Here is a 22,281-nt window from a genome sequence, read left to right as displayed (position 1 = left end):
TAATCAGTCTGTTTTCCTTTTGTTACATGTCTCTATCTGATACAAACAATCCATGCCTGTCAGAATTCATGGCTTAAAATACACACTCTAATACATGTTCCTAGGTTCAGGCGATAAGCGGAGTTTTAAACAACGTTTTTAATGAATGTAATCAATTGTAAATGCATCATTGTTAAAGTCAAATTCAGTGCATTGTCCTCCATAAATAAATGGTAAAAACATGTTTATAAAAACAGATAAAACCATAAAATACAGAATAGTCTTATTTATGGCTAAAATCTCGTCATGAAATTCATGTCCAAGTATAGGGATTCCTAAATACTACATGGACGGCCCACTAGTCGCCTTTTTCTGTGATTACACATAAATATGTGCAAAAAATCACATGAAACAATGTAAACCTCAAAATGTGCAAATTACTGTCCACAGTTAGAGAACCTCAATTCATAATCTTACTGCTTGAATGCAAGTATGTATAAGTTAACACCTCATCCACAGAATTAAACCCACAAAATGTTACCAATGATTCTCAACTATGTACAAAATATGCAGTCAAAATTAAAGTGCCGTGTGGTAAAGGTGCTACCCTTGGTCAGATTGACCTATTAAAGTGCATGTGCTAAAAATTCATAAAATACCATCGTAAAAACATTATTCAACAAAAAATGTACATGTCCTGAGCCCAGGTGGTAAATAGGGGGGTCACGGCGTGAACAATACATCAATATTCAAGTCTTACGACATATTGTCCCAAGTGGGAAACCCAAGTATTCATCAGGGGGAGGATGGCATAGAGTAATTGTAGTATTCTTTATCACTATGGGTTAAATATTATAGGAAATAATGCAAGTCTTCCGTATTATTGAGTCCATTGGGAAATTTGCTGTCCAACTACAATATCAATCTTGACTCCTTCTGTCCTAAGAACCTTTCCCTATCACCTCCTCTCCGGAGTTTGGGAATAGCAGCCACTACAAAATACTTCATGCAGTTGAGATCATTATTGTGTTCTTGCTTGAAATGGCGTGCCACCGGATACGTGGCATCGTTATTTACAATGGCTCACAAATGTTGCAAGATTCTGACATGCACCTGCAGCTTGGTAGTACCCACATATCTCAAGCCACAGGTGCATGTCAGAATATAAACTTCAAACTCCATTCTACAATTAAAGCTGCCCTGAATGGTGATCTTATCAGAGCTTTACGGATTTGAGTATTGAGTGGTGTTCTCTCCAAATGTACATGCTCTACATGAAGAGTATTTTGAGAAACCTTGCCTGGGTTGTAACCACAGTTTAGCTGCTGTTAGTTCTGGACTGTTCTTAAAAATTTGTGTTCGCATTGAGGGACCTTTTCTATATGTGACAGTAGGTTGCGCAGGGAGCCTTGGAGCTAACACACCATCTGTAAGCACTATGGGCCAATTGCGTCTTATTATTGACCGGATCTTTCTCTCTTGTTTATTATATGTAGTTATTAATCTTGGGGCATTATTAGCAGCGTAGGATGTTTCTTTTCTAGTACTGGTGTTAAATAGGGATTCCCTTGTTCTTTCATTCACTTTTCTTACTGCCTCCTTGAGGATGACCTAATTGTATCCTCTCTTTTTGAATCTAGAGAGAGCCTGTTGAGTGCAAATATTTAGGTCTTCCTCCGTACTGCAGATTCTTTTCAGGCGTAAAAGTTCACCAAAAGGAATATTCTTAATGAGATGTTTAGGGTGTGCACTGTTTGCATGGACTGTAGAATTGCCAGCAGTGACTTTTCTGTGCAAAGTAGTCGCTATTTTTCCAGCTTTTATCTAAACTTTCACATCTAAAAACTCAATGCTTTCTTTACTGATCTGCGAAGTAAATTTAAGGTTGGCAGTATTTATATTAATGTGGTGAATAAAACCAATGGCACTCTTTTCATCCCCTCTCCACACAATAAAAACATCATCAATATACCTCAACCAGTGTTGAACATGGTTGGTATATTCAGTACCGTGTGTGCGCTTGAGGACCTGCTCCTCCCACCAGCAAACATGCATAGCTGGGGAGAAGCAGGCCCCATTGCCACACCCCTCTTTTGTAAATAAACGTCATTACCAAATGCAAAGTATTTGTTGTGCAGACATCAAGAGGCTAAACTTAAAAGCATCTTATTGTGATTATAGCAATCCAAGGGCCTAGTATTCAGAAAATGTTCAACTGCATTTAAACCTGTAACATGCTCGATACTGGTGTAAAGCGATTCGATGTCCAGGGTGATGAACATCAAATCTTCTGCCCATTGGGCGCCATGCACTTTCTTAAGGAAATCCCCAGTATCCTTGACATACGTTGGGAGTTGTTTTACAAAATCTTGCAGAAAGAAGTCCACTAATTGCGTTACTTGTTCCCCCATCTATTTATGGCCGATATAATTGGTCTGCCAGGAATAGGTGAGGCCTTTTTGAGGACTTTTGGAATAAAGTAAAGCCTCGGTAACACTGGATGTTCAACATGTAAAAATCGATATTCTTCCATGGTGATAACCCCTTCCCTTTTCCACTCCAGAAGATTCTTTTTCAAGCTGTCTTTAGCTAGATTGTATTGCCTGTAGTTAGTTTTTTCATAGCATGATTGGTCATCAAGGTGTCTGTGTTCTTCCAATAAATAATCTTTTTGCGGCCAAATCACTATATTGCCGCCCTTATCGGATTTAGCAACAACTATCTCATGCTTGTTACTTAATTTCTTCATCAGTTTAGCATATTGTACTTCGTGGTCATTTTTGTAACGTTTTCTATGTTTAATTTGATGATGTAACTTTTTTATATCCTCCGTGACCACCTCATGGAAGATATCAATTGCATCCTTTGGCATGACAGGAATGAAATTTGGATTTGAAAGGGCTCATGCCGGCTCCTCGTTGTTTAATGTTGGCATCAGGCAACCTCTCTTGTGTTGACTGTTCTTCAGTAGAGTCCTGATCTCCCGTGTTACGGTTGCTGCTGAGATCATGTAGAGCGAGTAAAGTAGGAACATCAGATGCCTGGAGTTCTGTACTTGATTCACTCCCAGTGGCATTACTAAGTTGCATTTCATTAAGTCCTTCTTTGATGGCAAAGAACTTTTTTAATTTCAACTTTCGAATAAAACAGAAGACATCAACTCTTGTGCGTGCATAATTAAAATCACTCATGGGGCAGAAAGACAACCCAAGTGACAGTAGTTGTTTCTCCGCCTCAGATAGTACCATCGTAGAACGATTGATAATAGTGTTGTCTTCTGCCATTATTTGATGAGCCAATATGTCTTTTTTAGTTTTGTGTTTCCGCCTTTTGAGCCTTTCCCTTCTTCTTGCGTATTTTCTGGTTCGGTTTTCCTCTTTTGATTCCTTGGTCTCAAAGTTTGGCGACGGTCACACGCTAAAAAATCAATCTCTTCTCCTACATCCAAAATTCTTGCTTGTCCAAAATCTCCCATGCTGCTAGTACTCCCATTTTCTGATGATATATCTCTAGTGAGAGAATCACCATCCAAAGTTGTAGAAGTTTCATTTTCGACAGCATTTGAATGTTGCGCCGATTGTTGCCGCATTTACTGGTTTGGTATTGAATTTTACTTTCTTCGCATTTTCATATTTACAAGCAAAGGTGAATATTCGACCTTGCTCCTTGTCAGACTTGTCGCGGGAAAACTTATAGGCTATGCGGGTTTGGATTTTGTCTTCTTGCTTAGTTAATCTTTCCTGTATTTCCTTTCTAGTTTTAGATATAAATTTGCTCGGTTCCAAATTACTCAGTTGTTCATTGATTTGCTCTATTTCCAAAATCAGGGCTTGTCGGTCAATCTTCTCAAATATAATATACATATCTGTGTGTGTGTGTGTGTGTGTGTGTGTGTGTGTGAGTGTGTGTGTGTATATATATATATATATATGTATTAACAAGGGTTGTAGCTACGTTATAGTTAAGAAAACTTTATTCTTTCTATACAAACTCAACATGAGCTTAGAATTTACTCACCACCTTCAAATTACTAAAAGTCACTCTCCTCCATACACAGTCTTGTTGCATTACTCGCCACACTACATTAAGTATAACTAGCCACTGTACCATGCTCTGTGTTCTCACAAATCATGTCATTTGACATGTCACAAGTGTTGTTTAGAATGCCGTCATTTCACATGGTTTAAGTTATGTAATATGCAAGGGTATAACTAGTGCAAGAAAAAGGTGCCAGTTATAGTTATATGTAGTAGCGAGTGATGTGACAAAACTGTGTACGAGGCACGTGACTTACAGCAATTGGAAGGTGGCGTGTAAATTCTAAATTTAAATTAAAACTATAACTTTAGAATTTCTAATGTTTGTATAGTTCTAGTAGGGTTTGTAGTGAAAGAATCAAGTTTTTCTAACTAAAACTTAGCTTTAACCTTTGGTTTTTTCATTGAATTTCCATGGTTTTCTTTTTTTATAAAAATTTGTTTCAAATCTTAGTTGAGTGTTATGAGCAGTGTTGTTGAGTATAGTGGAGGACAGTGTCATAGAGCATAGTGTCGTAGAGTGGAATAGAATGTACTATGGTAGAGTGTAGTGTTGTACAGTGGAATAGAGTGTAGTTGAGCAGAGTGAAGTGGTGTAACATACAGTGCACTAAAGTGTTGTACAGTGGAGTGGTGTGTTGTATAGTGTAGTGGTGCATCTTGGAGTGGTATGTTTTATAGTGTAGGGGTATGCCTTACAGTTGAGTGTCGTGCAGTGGAGAGTCGTCGACTACAGTGACATAGAGTGGAATAAAATGTTGTATGAATGCAGTGGCATAGAGTGGGATTCAGTGGAGTACAGTTCAGTGTTGAGTGGACTGTCATACAGTAGGATGGCAAAGAGTCTTGTACACTGTAGTGTCATATAGTGGAGTGCCGTAGAGTAGCATGTCGTACTGTGGTACAGTGGAGTGCTGTGTCATATACTGGAGTGGCATGTCATATACTTGAGTGGCGTGTCATAGAGAGTAATGGAGTGGAGGATAGTTAAGAAGGCAATGACAACTGATGAGCAGTGAAGAAAGAGCAACAGGAAGGGTTGTCTCACATTTATAAACTTTTGCATCAAAAAAAGAGGGGGATGGAGAGAGAAGCGATAATCCATTCAGCTTCCAATTAAAGTACAAAGATCAAGTTGGGGGGAGAATGTATCACTTGTACCCACGTCACCAGGGTTGTTTGTTAACGGTGCTTTTCATAAAAATCTCATACACGTATGTAGTTGAGAAGGCGGTATATCCTGGTTCTCCGCCTATTCATAACGTGGCAGCATCATCATAGGGTTTATTTTTTCGGTATGCTGACCTCCACTTGGAGGTAAACCACTGGTGTTGCAGTAGTGACCAGAGACCAAAAAATATATGTGCTCTGTGTGGAGTGAGGTTAAAATTCTTCCAACATCCGCTTTAAGGTGCAATTATTTATTGATAGAGAGATGTAGAAGAAGGTTAAAAACAGTGAGTGTGTGTATGTGGATCGTGTTACTTAATCCAGCGCACTTGTGTAGTCCATATAAAAGGCCGACATGTTTCAGCCCCACTCTCCACAACCGGGTCTAGGGGGCTTTCATCAGGACCAGAAAAGGTGGGCTAACACTATTTGTGTAGCAAATTGAGAGTTGGTTGCTATGTGTCCACTCTGAAGAATAGGTCAATAGTACCTGTAAAAAGAAACCGAGAAGGAAATCAATGATGTTTGAGTTCCTGTCTGTTTTTATGATGCTGTGAGTTAATATATTTTAAACCATTCATTACAAGGGTCAGGTTATTAACCCATCAGAAAGCACATTTTGCATAGACATTCTCTGTACTACGTAAACAAAGGTATGGAAGTATAATGCCAAGGTCTACAAAGGCATTTTAGATCTCGCGTTTCTCATTGTAATAAGATATTAATTGAATTATACATTATGCATCAATAGTTCTTTGAAAAGCAAATACCAGTACACAGTAAACGTTCTGAGTGCGCAGTATGAGTACTCGTTACACAATTAAGTCGGCTGTGAGGCGCTTTTATTTGTCTCAAAATGCATCAATATATGTGAAGGGGGGGTTTGCGGCGTGTTTGCTTAGTTCATGCATTTTTATAATAACGGGGCGTTAGGGAAGGAAAATGGCTGCCATTATTTTAGATAGCGAGCGCGTTTTCTTAAAAAATTGTTTCGGCATCACTCCGTTATGCAGTGAGGCTTGTTACCTGGGAAACCTGTGTGCAGGCGCCCTTGAGGGACCGGCAAGATTCTCCCGGCCTTCTATGATGAAAGAAGGGGAGAAGTTAGTAGGAGACCTTACTTGGCTTCTGCGACGGGGATCCATCGGCGTGCCTCTCACCTGTAGTTTCAGGAATTGCGACTTGTGCTTGCTCTGGAAACGGTTCCCTCAGTGACGTGGGCCCGTTCCGATTGCTCATTTATTTCACCAGGATAAAGATGGACGACAGACTATGTGCAAAGTGGAATTAAAAGGCATTTGCCGATAGTTTGTTTTATTATTATTAAATCTTGATAGCGACGAAAAGCTGTGTGATTTTTGGGAGTCTCTCATTAATGATATGTCCTCATGAATAAAATGAATTTAAATGTTTAAAAAGTGTGATTTATTCGTGACATTGTACTTCTATGTGAGTCACATTTACCGGTATGTTGTATGAAATTATTATTCACAAGCGGTATGGTGAGAATATAGCGTGTTAGTCAGAATCATTATCGTAAGTGTCAATTACATCTGAATAAGTCTTTTACGGGGATTTGTATAGTGGCTCAAATACTCAAAATATTGCGTATTTATTGGAATCTTATTGTGAAAAGTCTATTGCTTCTGAAAAGGTCCTTGAGGGGATTATTTACTGTGTCCCAATGATCAGGAGGTTAGTACAGTTGATGCCAGGGGACGTCATCTTTCGAACCTTGGATGTTAGTTTTTAGACGGTGAACCCAACGTTGTTCTTTTTCGAACAATATGTGTTCTGCATTCTGGTTCTTGATAGTTAGCATCTCTATGACTGTCCAATGCAATTCATCAATTGTGTGGTTAAAGTCAATATAATGCTTGCTCATTTTCGTTGTCGCTTTTTTGCATTTTATGTTGCATTTATGTTCTCCAATTCGTAGATTGAATTTGCGACAAGTCCTTCCGAAGTATCTGAGACCGCATGGGCATGTGATCATATAGATCACGTGCGTAGAATTGCTATTAGTATGCTGTCGTTGGATCCATGTTAGGTTCTCAGAGAGAGTCAAAGTTTTTGTTGCAGTGGTTAATTTGCATACTGAGCAAGTTCCACATGGATAATGGCCAATGATGGGATTCATATTCCAGGCTGTAGTAATACTTTCTATTTTTGTCTTTTGTGCCGGTCGAGTATGCACTAGGAGATCTTTTATGTATCTTGTTCTTTTTATTTGCAAATCTCGGTTTTGGCCATTTTAAGGAGCCAGAGGTGACAATCTTCCAGTTTTTGTTGATGATCTTCTTCCCTGCGTTAGTAGCCGAAGTTGTTACGCATGTAATTGGATTCTCAGTGGGTTCTTTTGGTATTGTATTCCGAAGGCATTCCCTTGGTTGACATCGCACTCTTTTTTGGCATTTCTGTATAGTTTTTATTGGGTAGTCTCTTCGAGCTAATTTCTGTGTTAAGTCCTACGCTTGTTGTTTATAGTCACTGAGTTTACTACAGTTTTGTTTGAGGCTTAAAAACTGACTGTAAGGTAAATTGTCTCTCAAAGGTCTTGGGTGGAAACTTTTATAAGATAACAGACTGTTCTTCGCAGTGGGTTTGTAGTAGGTTTTAGTTTGGATTGTGTCTCCATGTAGATGGTAATATCCAGGAAGTCCAGTTTGTTTCTGTCGGCTGTAAATGTGAATTTTAGACATTCGTCTCTGGTATTGATTCAATTTATGAAAATTTGGAGATTATCCTTGGTGTCCTTCCAGATGACAATAATGTAATCTATGTATTGTTTCCAGAACAAAATCTTGGGGAAGAATGGATTTTGGTCATTCAGTATATGTTGTTTCTCAAAATTACTCCCATATAGTCCTGCTACCAATGGCGCAAATGCGCTGCCCATAGATGTTTCATGGCATTGCAACTATAGTGACCCATTGTATTAAAAAAAAAAATGTGTTAAGTGCAAGTCTACAGCACTCGAGGACAAAATGCTTCGGTGTTTTGTATTGCCATTGTTCAGAGAATAGGATAGTCTCTAGAGTTTCCAGAGTGTCCTGTTGTGGAAGGCTCGTGTAGAGACTCTATACATCCAAGCCTACAAAGTACATCTCGTTTTCATCAAAAGGCAGGTCTATGAGTTGGTTTAAGAGGTCCCTTGTATCCTTTAGGTATGTTGGTGTTTTCTGGATCAATGGTTTGAGGAACTGGTCAACGAATTGTGACAAAGGTTCAAGTACTGAACCTATCCTGGAAACAACTGGGCGACCTAAACGCGGAGATCTGTTTTTATGTGTTTTTGGTAACGAGTAGAAGTATGGTATCTTAGGGTTCCGTGCAATAAAGAAATCTGCCTTGTTTTTTGTTATCCAAGAGTTTATTTCACCTTCTGTCACCATCAGTTCTATGGTACGTTGTAGCCTCGTCATGGGGTCTGTCGTGATTTTCTTATAAAATTTTTTATCAGACAGGAGATCTAGGCATTGTTTGTTGTATCCTTCTTTGTCTATTAGGACAATATCTCCCCCCCTTATCTGCAGGTTTGATTATTCTGTTCTCATTCTTTCTGAGTTGGTCCAGTGTTTATTGTTCGTGTTTCGTAATATTGAAGAAGGGTTACTTAATGGTCTTATGTACTTCCTCCGCTTCTTTCATAATTGCTTGTTCAAAAGCTTGTATTTCAATAGGTACCATTTGGTTGGGAGGGCAGAAAGTAGACTTTCACCAGAGGTTGGTATCACTCTCTTGGGGAGGATCTTCTTTTCCAGTAAAGAAGGTCTTTAATTTTAGCTTCCTACAGAATTCAGCTAATTTGCATCGCGATTTGAAAATGTCCAAGTTTGGAGTTGGGCCGAATCCTAAACCTCTATTCAAGATCTGTACGTGATTGTCTGTAAGGACAGTATCTGTCAGGTTCACTATGAACGATTCATTGAGCTCGGTACCGGTTTTTCTTTGGACATGCTGTGTGTCAGTACTTGTCTTTGTTGTTCGTTCCAGGTTACTCCTTTCCTTCTCCCTCTTTGAGGAGTTTGGCCTCTTCCTAAAAAAGGCGGTTGTTGCATGTTCTGTGGTCCTATCATTGGTGTTAGTGATGGCATCCCTTGGTGGTATGGGTTCATCCAACCATGATAATTTGGTAAATATGTTTGAAAAAGTGGTATTGGTTGATCATTGTAATTCGGTCTCTGCCATCTATTCACTCTCTGGCGTCGTTGATTTCTAAAATGGTTCCTTCCTCTATATTGGAGGGTATCTTCCTCACTCCAATCTGAATTACCAGTGGAGTTCCCTCCTGTTGAATCATTGTCCGTTGACTGCTCCGGTATGGCATAATCATCGTTTGAATAAGGATGCATCTTTTCTTGTGAGAAGCGTTTCAGGTCTTTTCACAATTTCCGTATTTTATTCTGAGTGATATAGTCTTTTGTTTAGTTAATCTCACGGTTGATTTCTTCCAACCTTTTTTTTATACAGAAATGTGTACTGTTGTTTTCAATTTTGCTTCGCTTATTTGAATTTTTACAGTTAGGGCTTCTGATAATCTGGTGGCAGTCTTTATTATCAGGACTAAGTAATCCCGCGTGCATTTCCAAGAGATTGAGGACCAATCTTTTCGAAAGGTTAAGTCATGAAGGGAAATGCGGGGAGCATTGTGTACCCATAGGACCCTTGGGGCAGCATTAGCACAGAGATATTCTGTCATAATCAGACCGTTTATGGCTGTTCTGACTTGCTCTCTCTTTGTTTCAGTTAATTCCTCCCAATCATTTGTCCGAGCCAATGTTTGCGTCAGTTCGCTGTTCTGTAATAAAGGCAGTACTGATAGAATTGCACTGATGTCTTCTTCAGTATAGCTCAGACCTGGATTATCTGTCGTGGTAGTTTACGTAGTGTTGAACAATATCTCCTCAACCGTCCAAGTTATGGCAGCGTAGTTCCTGTTGTCCTCAATAATATTGAATCCAGTAAGAACAATAAGCTCCCACAGCGGCACGCTGCTTAATCGTTTTGCATCAAAAAAAGAGGGGAAGAGAGTGAGGCGATAATCCATTCAGCTTCCAATTAAAGTACAAAGATCAATTTGGGAGGAGAATGGATCACTTGTACCCACATCACCAGGGTTGTTTGTTAATGGTGCTTTTCATTAAAAAACCCTCATACACGTACGTAGGTGAGAAGGCGGTATATCTTGGTTCTCCGCCTATTCGTAACGTGACAGCATCATCATAGGAATTATTTTTCGGTATACTGACCTCCACCTGGAGGTAAACAACTGGTATTGCAGTAGTGACCAGAGACCAGAAAATATATGTGCTCAGGGTGGAGTGAGGTTAAAATTCTTTCTACATCCTCTTTAAGGTGCAATTATTTATTGATAGAGAGATGTAGAAGAAGGTTAAAAACAGTGAGTGTGTGTATGTGGATCATGTTACTTAATCCAGCGCACTTGTGTAGTTCATATAAAAGGTCGACATGTTTCAGCCCCACTCTGCCCAACCGGGTCTAGGGGGCTTTCATCAGGACCAGAAAAGGTGGGCTAACACTATTTGTGTAGCAAATTGAGAGTTGGTTGCTATGTGTCCGCTCTGAAGAATAGGTCAATAGTATCTGTAAAAAGAAACCGAGAAGGAAATCAATGATGTTTGAGTTCCTGTCTGTTTTCATGATGCTGTGAGTTAATATATTTTTAACCATTCATTACAAGGGTTCGGTTATTAACCCCATCAGAAAGCACATTTTGCATAGATATTCTCTGCACTACGTAAACAAAGGTATGGAAGTACAATGCCACGGTCTACAAAGGCGTTTTAGGTCTTGCGTTTCTCATTGTAATAAGATATTATTAGGACCATGGAGGACAGGAGGGAGGGGTAGGGGCTGGACAGAGATAGGAGAGGGCAGGGGAAAGGGCTTCACAACTGACCATGCAGTGCAGGCAGGTGGAGCTGTTGCAACACAACAAAGCATGGAGGGCAGAAGAGAGTGGCAGCAAAATGGACTATTAAGGAAGGAGGGAGGGGACAGGGTCATGAAACTCGGATAGGCCAGAGACAAACTGCAGCCATCTGACCATACTAGGTGGGAGGGGCAGTGGCAGCTCAACAGAACACTCAGAGTAGATAGGAGAGGCAATGGCAGGTCCATGAAACATGGTGGGCAAAAAGGAGGGAGCAGAGGAATGCACACAGACATTGTTGGACAGGGGGAAATAGAGTAGGGACAGCAAGCTAAGTACAGAGGCAGACCAGGAGGGGCAATGATGGGACATAGGACTGGGCAAAGGAGAGTAGTAGGAGTGGGCAGGGACATCAAGCTAATTGGAGGGCAGTTGCAGCTGTTGTTGTAATAACTTTATTGCGGTCAACAGACCATAAAAAGTACATATAAACTGTATCAACACAAAAATTAGAACACTAAGTACAGTTGCAGCACATCGGCCTATGAAGGGCTGGAGGAAGGGGCTGGTGCATGGACTCAGAAAACAGAGGGTAGGGAGGAGGTGGATGGGGCAGCAAAATAACTATTCAGGGATGGCGGGAAGGGCAGTGGCTGCAGTGAGGGAGCAGGGGCATGGACTTAGACAATGGATGGCAAGGAGGAGGGGGGGCAGGAGCAGCAAGCTTCGGTGGGGCAGCACAATGCCAGGCCCTGCATCCAACCCCTGCCCACCGTGCACTGTGATCTTACTTAGCATTAAAAAAAACTAGAAATTCACTGTAAAAACAAAAGGTTACAAGGACGTTCTAGTTGGGCTCAGATTTCACTGATTTAGTAATTCAGCAGTTCTAGTTACCTGAGCTAACTATAACTTGGGGCCCGCAATGTCCTGCTTATGACATCACATCATACATCACTCATGACATCTCTTGTGAGGGGGTAGCCTCTTACTGCTGCTTAGGCCCAACTCGCTACCTAGTCTGCGTGCTTTTGTGCCCTGTTGTCCATCCTGTGTGTTTGGGCTGGGAGGACCATGTTCCGCTTGCTCTCCCTGTCAGCCCCACTCACCCTATCGTAAGGCATCCCCAGGTGAGTGGACTCTCTTTTGACACACCGCCTTACAAGGTAAGCCATTTGTTGCTCAAGAATTGCTTGAAAGAGATTAGAGTAACTCCATCAGATATGCTCTCCCCAACTTGAGTTCAGTTTTTGCACACGTGCAGTGAATAGAATTAATAGTATTCTGCACTTTGAAAAGACCCAGCTGTGCTATTACTGTGGAGTGCTTACGTTTTCCATTTCCATGCCATGCGTGCTCGGCCGGTCCATGGTTCTTTCTTTGAATTCTGGGATTGGTAGTTCTAGGGATCCCATGATGAAACCAGAACTGCAAAACACAGAATGCAAATACAAATAATCGTCTGGGCGAGCTACTCACGCATGGACCTGGGGAAAGTTAGTACTCTTGAGTCTCGCCTAGCCTTTATTTTCCAGCGTGCACCCTCTCGGATGTGGTGTTCCTCAGGGTTCTGCCCTGAGCCCCACTCTATTTAATGTTTATGTCCGCCCCCTGGCCCTTCTGGCCAAAGCACGGATCATCAACATGGTATCATGCGCCGATGATACCCAACTGGTATTCACTTTCTCCAGTAACTCCAAACAGGACCAAGCAAAATGTCATGATGATCTTATGCTCATCTCTGACTGGATGGCGGATAGTTACTTGCAATTGAACTCCACCAAGTCAGAGGTGCTCCTGGTGGACCGCGATGCCCATCTATGGGACAGCCAATGGTGGCCTGCGACCCTGGGTACCCCTCCCCAACCGAAAACCGTGGTTAAGAACTTAGGAGTTCTGATGGACAGTGCCCTCTCATTTGAGTCAAGCCAAAACAGTGGCAGGCACCTGCTTCGGTCTCTTGCGTAGCCTGAAACCCATTGTGGGATTCTTTGACGCATCCATTCGTCAAATGATTGTCCAATCTTCTTTACAGTCCCGATTAGACTACTGTAATGGGCTCTTACTCGGCGTGAATAAAGTCGTGACCAAAAGACTTCAACGGACGCAGAACGCGGCTGCCCGTATGCTTTTTGCACTACCTAAGCATTACCATGCCTCAGACCTTCTTCGATGGCTTCACTGGCTGTCGATAGAACAGAGAGTCTATTTTAAGACTCTCTGTACTACACACAAGATCTTGCATGGCCAAGGTCTGCAAATTTTGAACGGGCCGTTGTATGTTCCAGCTCGAGCCCTGCGCTCCCCAGATCTGCATCTGGCTTATGTCCCCCGGGTGCGCAGGTTAAGAGAAGGGGTGCGCTCTTTCAGGGCTATGGCACCCGTCCTATGGAATTCTATTCCTCTAGCTGCTTGGGGCACGCAAGCCATTGGGCTTTCAGAAAAAATATCAAAGGGTGGCTTTTCTCTAACCCACGATTACTCCTAGTACGGCCCGGCAAGCCTTTCTTGGCGGCCCGCAGACCTTCCAGACATCGTACCGGTGTTTTTTTTAATTTTTATTTTTTATTTTTTACAGTGTCCGCAAACACAGACTCTGCTCTGTGGGGGCCGGGCGATTCAAGTGATAGTCCGAGTGGAGTTGCAGTGGCGCTAAGAAGAGGTGAAATACAACAAAGCCTCGTTATCATGCAAATGGTCTCTTAAAGACCTGTGAAGTATTCAGGTGGGGCTATGTGTGTGCCCGGAAAGGGAAGCTGCCTCAGCTGCCACACAAGCGGGGGTGAGGTGACAAAGAATGACAGAGGACTGCAGGGTGTGAGAGTCGGGTGAGGTGACAGAGGGCAGTAGGGAGAGACAGAAACAGACAGAGACAGATAGAGATAGAGACAGACAGAGACAGGGACAGACTGACAGATGGAGACAGAAACAGATAGAGGCAGAGCCAGATAGAGACAGAGCCAGATAGAGGCAGAGCCAGATAGAGGCAGAGCCAGATAGAGGCAGAGCCAGATAGAGGCAGAGCCAGATAGAGACAGAGCCAGATAGAGGCAGAGCCAGATAGAGGCAGAGCCAGATAGAGGCAGAGCCAGATAGAGGCAGAGCCAGATAGAGGCAGAGCCAGATAGAGACAGAGCCAGATAGAGACAGGGGCAGACAGAGCTAGATAGAGGCAGAGACAGGGACAGACTGACAGAGACAGATAGAGGCAGAGACGGATAGAGGTAGAGATAGACCGAGACAGACCGCGATAGAGACAGAGAGAGAGACAAAGATAGAGGCAGGGACATATAGAGGCAGAGACAGATAGAGGCAGAAACTGACAGAGATAGAGGCAGACAGAGACAGATAGTGGCAGAGACAGGGATGGGGCAGACAGATAGAGGCAGAGACAGACCGAGACAGACAGGGAGACAGAGGGAGGGGGACAGATAGAGACAGGGGCAGACAGAGCTAGATAGAGGCAGAGACAGGGACAGACAGAGACAGATAGAGGCAGAAACAGACACAGACACAGACAAAGATAGAGACAGACAGAGACAGGTACAGACAGAGACAGATAGAGACGGAGATGGGGCAGACAGATAGAGACAGAGACCGACAGAGATGGAAAGGGAGACAGAGAGAGGGAGACAGAGACAGGGATAAACAGAGATAGGGACAGACAGAGACAGATAGAGGCAGATACAGGGACAGATACAGGCAGAGACAGACAGAGACAGAGAGATGGAGATGGAGAGGGAGACGGAGGGAGACAGAGGGAGGGAGACAGAGGGAGGGAGACAGAGGGAGGGAGACAGAGGGAGGGAGACAGAGAGGGAGGGAGACAGAGGGAGGGAGACAGAGGGAGGGAGACAGAGGGAGGGAGACAGAGGGAGGGAGACAGAGGGAGGGAGACAGAGGGAGGGAGACAGAGGGAGGGAGACAGAGAGAAAGGGAGACAGAGAGAAAGGGAGACAGAGAGAAAGGGAGACAGAGGGAGGGAGACAGAGAAAGGGAGACAGAGAAAGGGAGACAGAGGGGGAGACAGAAAGGGAGACAGAAAGGGAGACAGAGGGAGAGACAGAGGGAGGGAGACAGAGGGGGAGACAGAGGGGGAGACAGAGGGAGGGAGACAGAGGGAGGGAGACAGAGAGACAGACGGAGGGAGACAGAGGGAGACAGAGAGAGATAGACAGAGGGAGACGGAGAGAGAGACAGTGAGGGAGACAGAGGGAGACAGAGAGGGAGACAGAGGGAGACAGAGAGGGAGACAGAGGGCGACAGACACAGGGAGGGAGACGGACAGAGAGTGACAGAGGGAGACAGACAGAGGGAGGAGGGCGACAGGCAGAGAGAGGAGGGCGACAGGCAGAGGGAGACAGAGGAAGACCGAGGGAGGGAGGGAGTCAGGGGGAGACCGAGGGAGGGAGAGGGAGACAGAGGGAGGGAGGGAGACAGAGGGAGGGAGGGAGGCAGAGGGAGGGAGGCAGAGGGAGGGAGGCAGAGGGAGGGAGGGAGAGGGAGGGAGAGAGAGGGAGGGAGAGAGGGGGAGGGAGACAGAGGAAGGGAGACAGACAGAGGGAGGGAGGGAGAGAGAGGGAGACGGAGAGAGAGGGAGACAGAGAGAGAGGGAGACAGAGAGAGAGGGAGACGGAGAGGGAGACAGATAGAAGGAGACAGATGGAGGGAGACAGATGGAGGGAGACGGAGGGAGAGAGAGGGGGGAGACAGACAGAGGGAGGGAGACAGAGAGAGAGGTGTGTATGCCGGGTCCAGTGGCTCTGTGGACGAAGGCGTCCGCTGCAGGGGCCTGTGTTCCACCTCATGGTCGCAGTTTTTTTTGGTCGCTCTAGCCCCGCCCCCTCCCCAATGACCCCGCCCCCACGGTGCGGCCCTCGGCCACAAACCACACTGTAAATTTGGCCCCGAGAGAAAGTTTGTGAGTACCCATGCTCTAGTCTAGTCTAACCTCTAGATGAATTCTTTCCCTGCATGCTCCTGTCGGCTGTGACGCCCTGTTGCAGTGGCAGCCATGCCCTTTATAAGAACTGATAACAAAACACTCTCGTCCTCTTCCTGCAAAAAAACAATTATAGGGCGTGATGATAGGTGTAGTGCAAGCACGCATTATTTTCAGAGGTGACAATTGGATTGCAAAAAGGTATACGTGAATGTTTTAATAGTTCATCTGCCAGTTTGACTTTTGTTTTTTGTTACTTTATTCTTTCGTTGCTTGAGCCGAGTCAGCCGACTATACAATCGGCAGCCTTAATGTGACCACAACATATTAACCCGCTGGCGTCTTTATCGCTGCCTTTTTTTATTTATATCTATTTCCAACACCTACTTATACATGTGTGTGTGTGTGTGTGTGTGAGCGGGATTGCACACCATTGTGATAAACGCAACCCAGACCACACATTTGAACTTGCCACAATCTCTTTAAATAAACCGTTTAGAAAAGTTAATTTGGAAAATCTCAAATAGGACGGCAACCCACGAAACAAAAGTAAAACGTATGACCGTTTTGATTACTGGTTTAATAATCCTAACCTTTCCATTTTGTTTTGACAGAAGCCTTTCGCTTTAGTCCAATTCTAATGACTGCTGCTTCAGGTAACTTTCTGTCTGTGCCGTAAATATATTTAAATGTACTTGTTAATTTTACGTTTTTGAATTTCAGCTCTCTCTCTGCCTTTTTTACAGGTGATTTTCTTACCTCTTTTACCGCAGATTCAGCTCCAGGTGAGAACGAGGAAACATTATTTTGTTGTTGACTCGATTCTATTAATCCTTTATTTACAAACCTTTGGGGAACTACTACCACCGTGTGGCACTTCCAAGAACTGCTTCTAAAAGATTTAAACTAAATGGAAACGGAAAGTCAGTCTCAAGCACAGAAAACGCGTGTCGTTGCCTCTCTTTCAGGCACAACGTGCAAACCTTCCCTAGCTAACCTAACATTAGTCAATTGTGCCCATTTTATTGTTGAAAGGCTGAATAGATGTGCTAGGTTTCGAACCTAGGTGCAGGGAGTTAAACCCAAGATTCTACAGTAGATGCATTACTCCATTGAACCTGGAAACCAGCTGGAATTGGTAGTTCCAAGGGCCTGAGGCTGACAAGCGTTTGGACTGTTGGTTGATGCTCATATGGGGTGAGTGCGTATGTTAGTATTGGGAGAGAGCCTGTTCATTATTATTAAGATGGTGCAATTATAATCCTCTCGTGTTGTAGGACATTCTTCCTTCCCATCAGTGTGGCTTACTGTATTTTCTAGAGTAGGCAATGGGGCAAGACCCACTGAGGTGGGGGACTAGAAAGATAACATTACGACATGTTTGAAAACCGCTCCCTGTTAAGGGTTTCTAAAGCTAAGTATCCATGGGTGTCTGCAACCGAAGATGCACTTATAGGAATGTGTACACCTGTCAAACATACTAACAGGATTTATGTTTAGACCCCAACGGAACAGGTTTAAACTACTTTCACTACTCGAGTTTGAGTACTGCAGCAGTTCAACGTGAGATAAAACGATTAATCGCTGAGGGATGAGAGAAAAACCTTGGGTGCAGTAAGATTGATTAAATATATAATTATTGCTAAGTCATTAAATCAGTGACTCAGCCGAAGTGCTAAGACAAAAAGTCGTGTCTTTGAAGTAACAGACTGTAGATTGAGGGAGATGAAGGGTTGAGGGGCACGGTTGAATAATACATCGGGGTTACTCCTTGCTTGTGTCTGTATGTTTTTAAATAGGTTTATATTTTTGTGAATGGGGAATACATGAAATGGTGATGCTTTTCTTTAATGGATTGAATAATACAGCTGCAGCGGCATTCTGAAGTTCTCAAGCAAAAGAATTAAATGTCTGAGCTGAACACCAAGGTCTTATATTGGATGTGGTGCGCTCATTTAAAAAGCTATCCATTCATTTTAGTTTCCCTTCTCATTTTACTTATTTTGAGATTAAGAGCATGAACACGAATTGCTTGAAGTACTTGCACCTGTTTTTCCGCGGAGCAGGAACACCGGACCTGATTTTACCAGCCAGAAATTCCAGCTGATAAAGTCACTTGAGGCTTTGGTTGCAACAGCAGCCGTGCCTCATCGCCCAGCCCACACTGAGCTTCTGACCCTGCCAAACCTATTCTTCACTTCCCTTCCTGTCTTTCTTAACCCCTCCAACCACCTGCACCTTGCAGTCAAGTCACTGATCCCACTTACCACCTTTGGTAACACACAGGAGGTAAATGTGAGCGTTAACCCCCCACACAACATTGAATAATGTCTGGAACTCTGCACAGTGATTACATGTCCCCCACAGTTTTTTAGGTCTCGCCTGATTCAGCGCTTGCGCTGATCTGGCCGAGACATTTTGTAAACGGGCTTTTTCAAAGTGCTGCCGTGGCCTAAAGCTACAGTGCACGTGAACGTGCACGCGCGCCCTCCGCTGCACGCGATCGTAATCGCGATTGCGATCACTTTCACTTTCGCGGCCGCGTTGGCAACATAAAAACATTGACCTGTAGAATTAGCTTAAGTTGTTTAGTATTGTGATGTGAAGAGTCTGTGTAGGTGACATGAAGATGAGCTGCTTTCTAGTTTTTGGCGCGAATCTGTTAACGGAATGATGTACGGTTCCGTATTCAGGTGGTGGTGTTGACACACTTACAGAGTTCTTGTAGGTACTTTTCACATGTTCCCATGGAGACTAAGTAGATCTTGGCAGACGTGTTTGGAGATTCAGTCCTCTATTTTCAGTCAAGTGCCGTGTTTTCTCCTATTTTTATCTAAAATGAAGGCCTGCTGCATGGCAATTAATGACCCAGCCTAATGGAAAGGTAGCTATCAGTAGCGCCCGCATCACTGAAATAAATACAAAGCAGGTTAGATCTGCGTCGTTTCGCTTTCAACATTGTATTGAGAACCTGACAATCCGCCGCGGACACTTTTAAATGTGGCACTTGAAACACCATGATACACACTTTTAAATGTGGCACTTGAAACACCATGATACATAATGCTAAGAAAACGTTTTCCGTGTTGCTGCACTTGCCCGCAAACAATTGGTGCCTTTTTTTATCTAACGTCCAAGTAGCTGGTTGAATAGCAATTGTTTACCCCCACTCCCATAATGAAATGTAGCCCTGGCTCATCTCTGCCAGTTGGAAACGAGCCACATGCAGAGAGAAGTTGTTTGCACATGTGGATATTTTGGCTTGCCTCCAATTTTCCTTGCTACCAAGGAGCTTTTTATTGCCACAAAGACTTGCTTGTGTCTGAAGGCCTTACAATGGTTAGCTTGCGGATCATATCAAAACAGTGTGTTAATTGGCTGTTTCCCTTTGTTGCTGCGAACGAGTTTCATGGCTTAACATGGTTTGACCAAGTGGTAGGTGCATTTTAAAATCGCCCGTCTGCAGTGTAATAGTCTAAAGTGACTTGACACCCTGGAAGTTGTTTTCACGATGCTCTGTTTTTTCGTTTCCCGTATTTAGGTGATATGTGAATATTATATTGGAAATAAATGGAAATTGTGTTGACAGTTTAAAAACAATGTTTCAATACATAAATAAGACCTCGGTGGCTTTCAAGTTTAATTGTGCATTTTAGTGGTGGCTGCCACCGAGTAGCATGGGTAGGGTTGGGGAATATAAATAAATAAAATTACCTTGCTCCAGGACTGCCGCCTTGCTTAACGTCATCCGCTTCTGTTCATGCTTGAAGCAGGAAACAGGCCCAGGCTCCGCAAAGCCAATTACAACGCTGCGTTTTGATTGGTCTGAGCGCCATGGTTCTGCGCTCAGTCAGTGGGAGCCTCACCAGGCTGTGCATTACAGCCTGGTGGCTAAACATTCATGCGCACTGAAGTGGCCACCACTCTTCACCCTCACCCCCTGCTGACTGTGACACAGCCAAGCCCCGCCCAGTAAACCTACCTGACAACAGAAAAATAAAATAACCTAGTTATCATTTTATTTTTCCTATTTCTGCTGCTCAAACTGTAGAGGAGTGCCACCCAACCGCCTTAGCCGAGGAGTCTCCGCTGCTTTAAGGATATGCAGTGCACTCGCTAAAGTCTGTAGTGTTCTGTTCCCTTATTTCTGACCACGGGAGCTGTGCATGCAATTTTCACTTGCGCATATGTGAGATTATTTGCAATTCTTATTTCTGTTCCATTTAATTAATGTTTGCTTATATAAGAGGTTTCCACAGTGATCATAGTATATGAGTTTGCATTAAACTCATTTTAAGAATATTTCCAGTATAAAACCAAGAAGAGCAGGTGGGCAACACATTCGTGTTTTATATTTATTGTATGTTGAAGAGCAGCCTTTAATTTGGCCTTTTGGTGTCCTTTGGACTACCGTAGACCCATGAGTTTTCTACTTGCACCCAGGTATGATGTGCAGGTCAGCACTTGAGCAACTATTTTGCGTTTCCTTTCGCAACTTTCCTCATAAATCCGTGGCCTTCAGGATGATCTTCATCTTCAAAGCCTGGTTCCATTCAAAATAAACTTTGCTTAAGTGTTCATTAAATTGACATTGGCATCGACTAGCAGCAGCGTCAACATTGTCCTTGGTTTCTAACTTGGTGGCCTCGTTTTTGACTGGTGTGATTTTTGGTTTCTTACTTCTAATAAGACCTGATAAAGCTTATTGCCGTAAATGGGTGGTAATCGTGACAGGATGGATTGCCTTCGCTAAGAAATTGTTAAACTGGCTGTGGCTGTAAATAGTTCAGATGTGTCCCCTGGCCTATTGTCCGTCTGTGACTAAATGTTTCACAGTGCCAGACGTGTGCTCCATTACTTGTCAATATTGATCTGGAGGCAGAGCACGCTGTGCAAAAACCGTGGTGCAGCATTTAAAAGCTGGCAGGGAACCAGCTTCATGCCAGTAGTGTGAAAAACAGCTTCTTCTAGTGCACAACTACCAGAAACCGTCAGAGTGACTTTATAATCCCGCCGGGATTCCAGTACCCCCCTCTCCTAATACAACGAAGAACGAATGTGTATTTTACGTTCCTTCGCTATGCCGTACTTTATAATCATTTTTCAAAGGGAGCGATTCGTGTCCGTTGGTAGCGCCTATTACCGCAGCGCTACAAAACCGAATACAGGAGCTGCTGGTTTACACAGAAAACAAGATATTGATATTTCACCCATGTGTTTTCTTCGTGTGAGTTGTATAAAGTAGGTCCCTGTGGCATTAAATGGGTCTTGCACAGCTTGTCTGGTCTGCCACCGTGTGCGATCTCTTAGTCTTCGTAGTTGGGCTTGTTCGATTCACTGGCCCTATAGCTTCATCCCACCCCTCCCAGTCTATACTTTAAACATGAGCAGGCACACTTGGCCGGGTGACTCATTTATCCAACTGTTGTTACACGATTGTAGGAAACGTACTTGCAAGGCCACTATGATATAAAATGCAACCTGGTACCCCATTTAAAAAATAATGTACTTTTACTGATATTTACAATGCATATATTTTGAAAGCATATACGTGTTTATATTCCTCTCTTCTTATTTGTAATAGCCAGGATACCTTTATTGAAGTATATTTCACACAACACATGGCACTCCCTTTATTTTCAGTGTCGAAGCCACCTTCCACCAACACGTTTTCTTTATACACAAACACTCGTATTTTCACCATCTGCTGTTTGATTTGACTACCTATATTTATTGCTCGATCTCACACAATTCTACTCCATGCCATTCCATGCCTTACAATCCCACACCACTCAATTCCACATCCCACAATTACATGCCACACAATTCCACGCTACACAAATCCACACCACACAATTCCACACCACAACACACTGTTACACTACACGCCCAAAAATTATACAACACACAATTCCATGTCTCACAGTTCCACGCCACATGATTTCACTCTACGCATCCCAATTTCACTCCACTGCACATAATTCGACTCCACTCCATGCCACATAATTCCCTTGCATGCCACAGAACTTCACTGAATGCCACATTATTCCACTCCACTCCATGCCACATAATTCAAATCCTCTATACATAATTACGCTTTATTATATGTCACATAATTTTACACCACTCAATGCAACACAATTCCACGCCATGCTACACAATTCTATGTCACATAATTCTACTCCACATCACATAATGCCACTCCACATCATGCCACATAATTTGACAGAACACCACATAATTCCACAAAGTGTAAC

General features: G+C 43.3%; 1 protein-coding gene across 1 annotated transcript in view; it reads left to right on the top strand.

Annotated features, from left to right (window-relative positions):
• LOC146790023 (uncharacterized) overlaps positions 1–22,281 on the top strand; it is a 125,362-nt gene that overhangs the window by 74,751 nt on the left and 28,330 nt on the right. The window contains exons 7-8 of the mRNA XM_085628345.1: positions 16,639–16,680; positions 16,771–16,809. Of these exons, the coding sequence (XP_085484471.1) occupies positions 16,639–16,680; positions 16,771–16,809 (81 nt within the window). The remainder of the gene's footprint in view (positions 1–16,638; positions 16,681–16,770; positions 16,810–22,281) is intronic.

The sequence above is a fragment of the Triturus cristatus genome, chromosome 10, assembly GCF_964204655.1.
Source record: "Triturus cristatus chromosome 10, aTriCri1.1, whole genome shotgun sequence".
NCBI classification, from domain to species: domain Eukaryota; kingdom Metazoa; phylum Chordata; class Amphibia; order Caudata; family Salamandridae; genus Triturus; species Triturus cristatus.
This window is presented reverse-complemented; position numbering and strand designations above follow the sequence as displayed.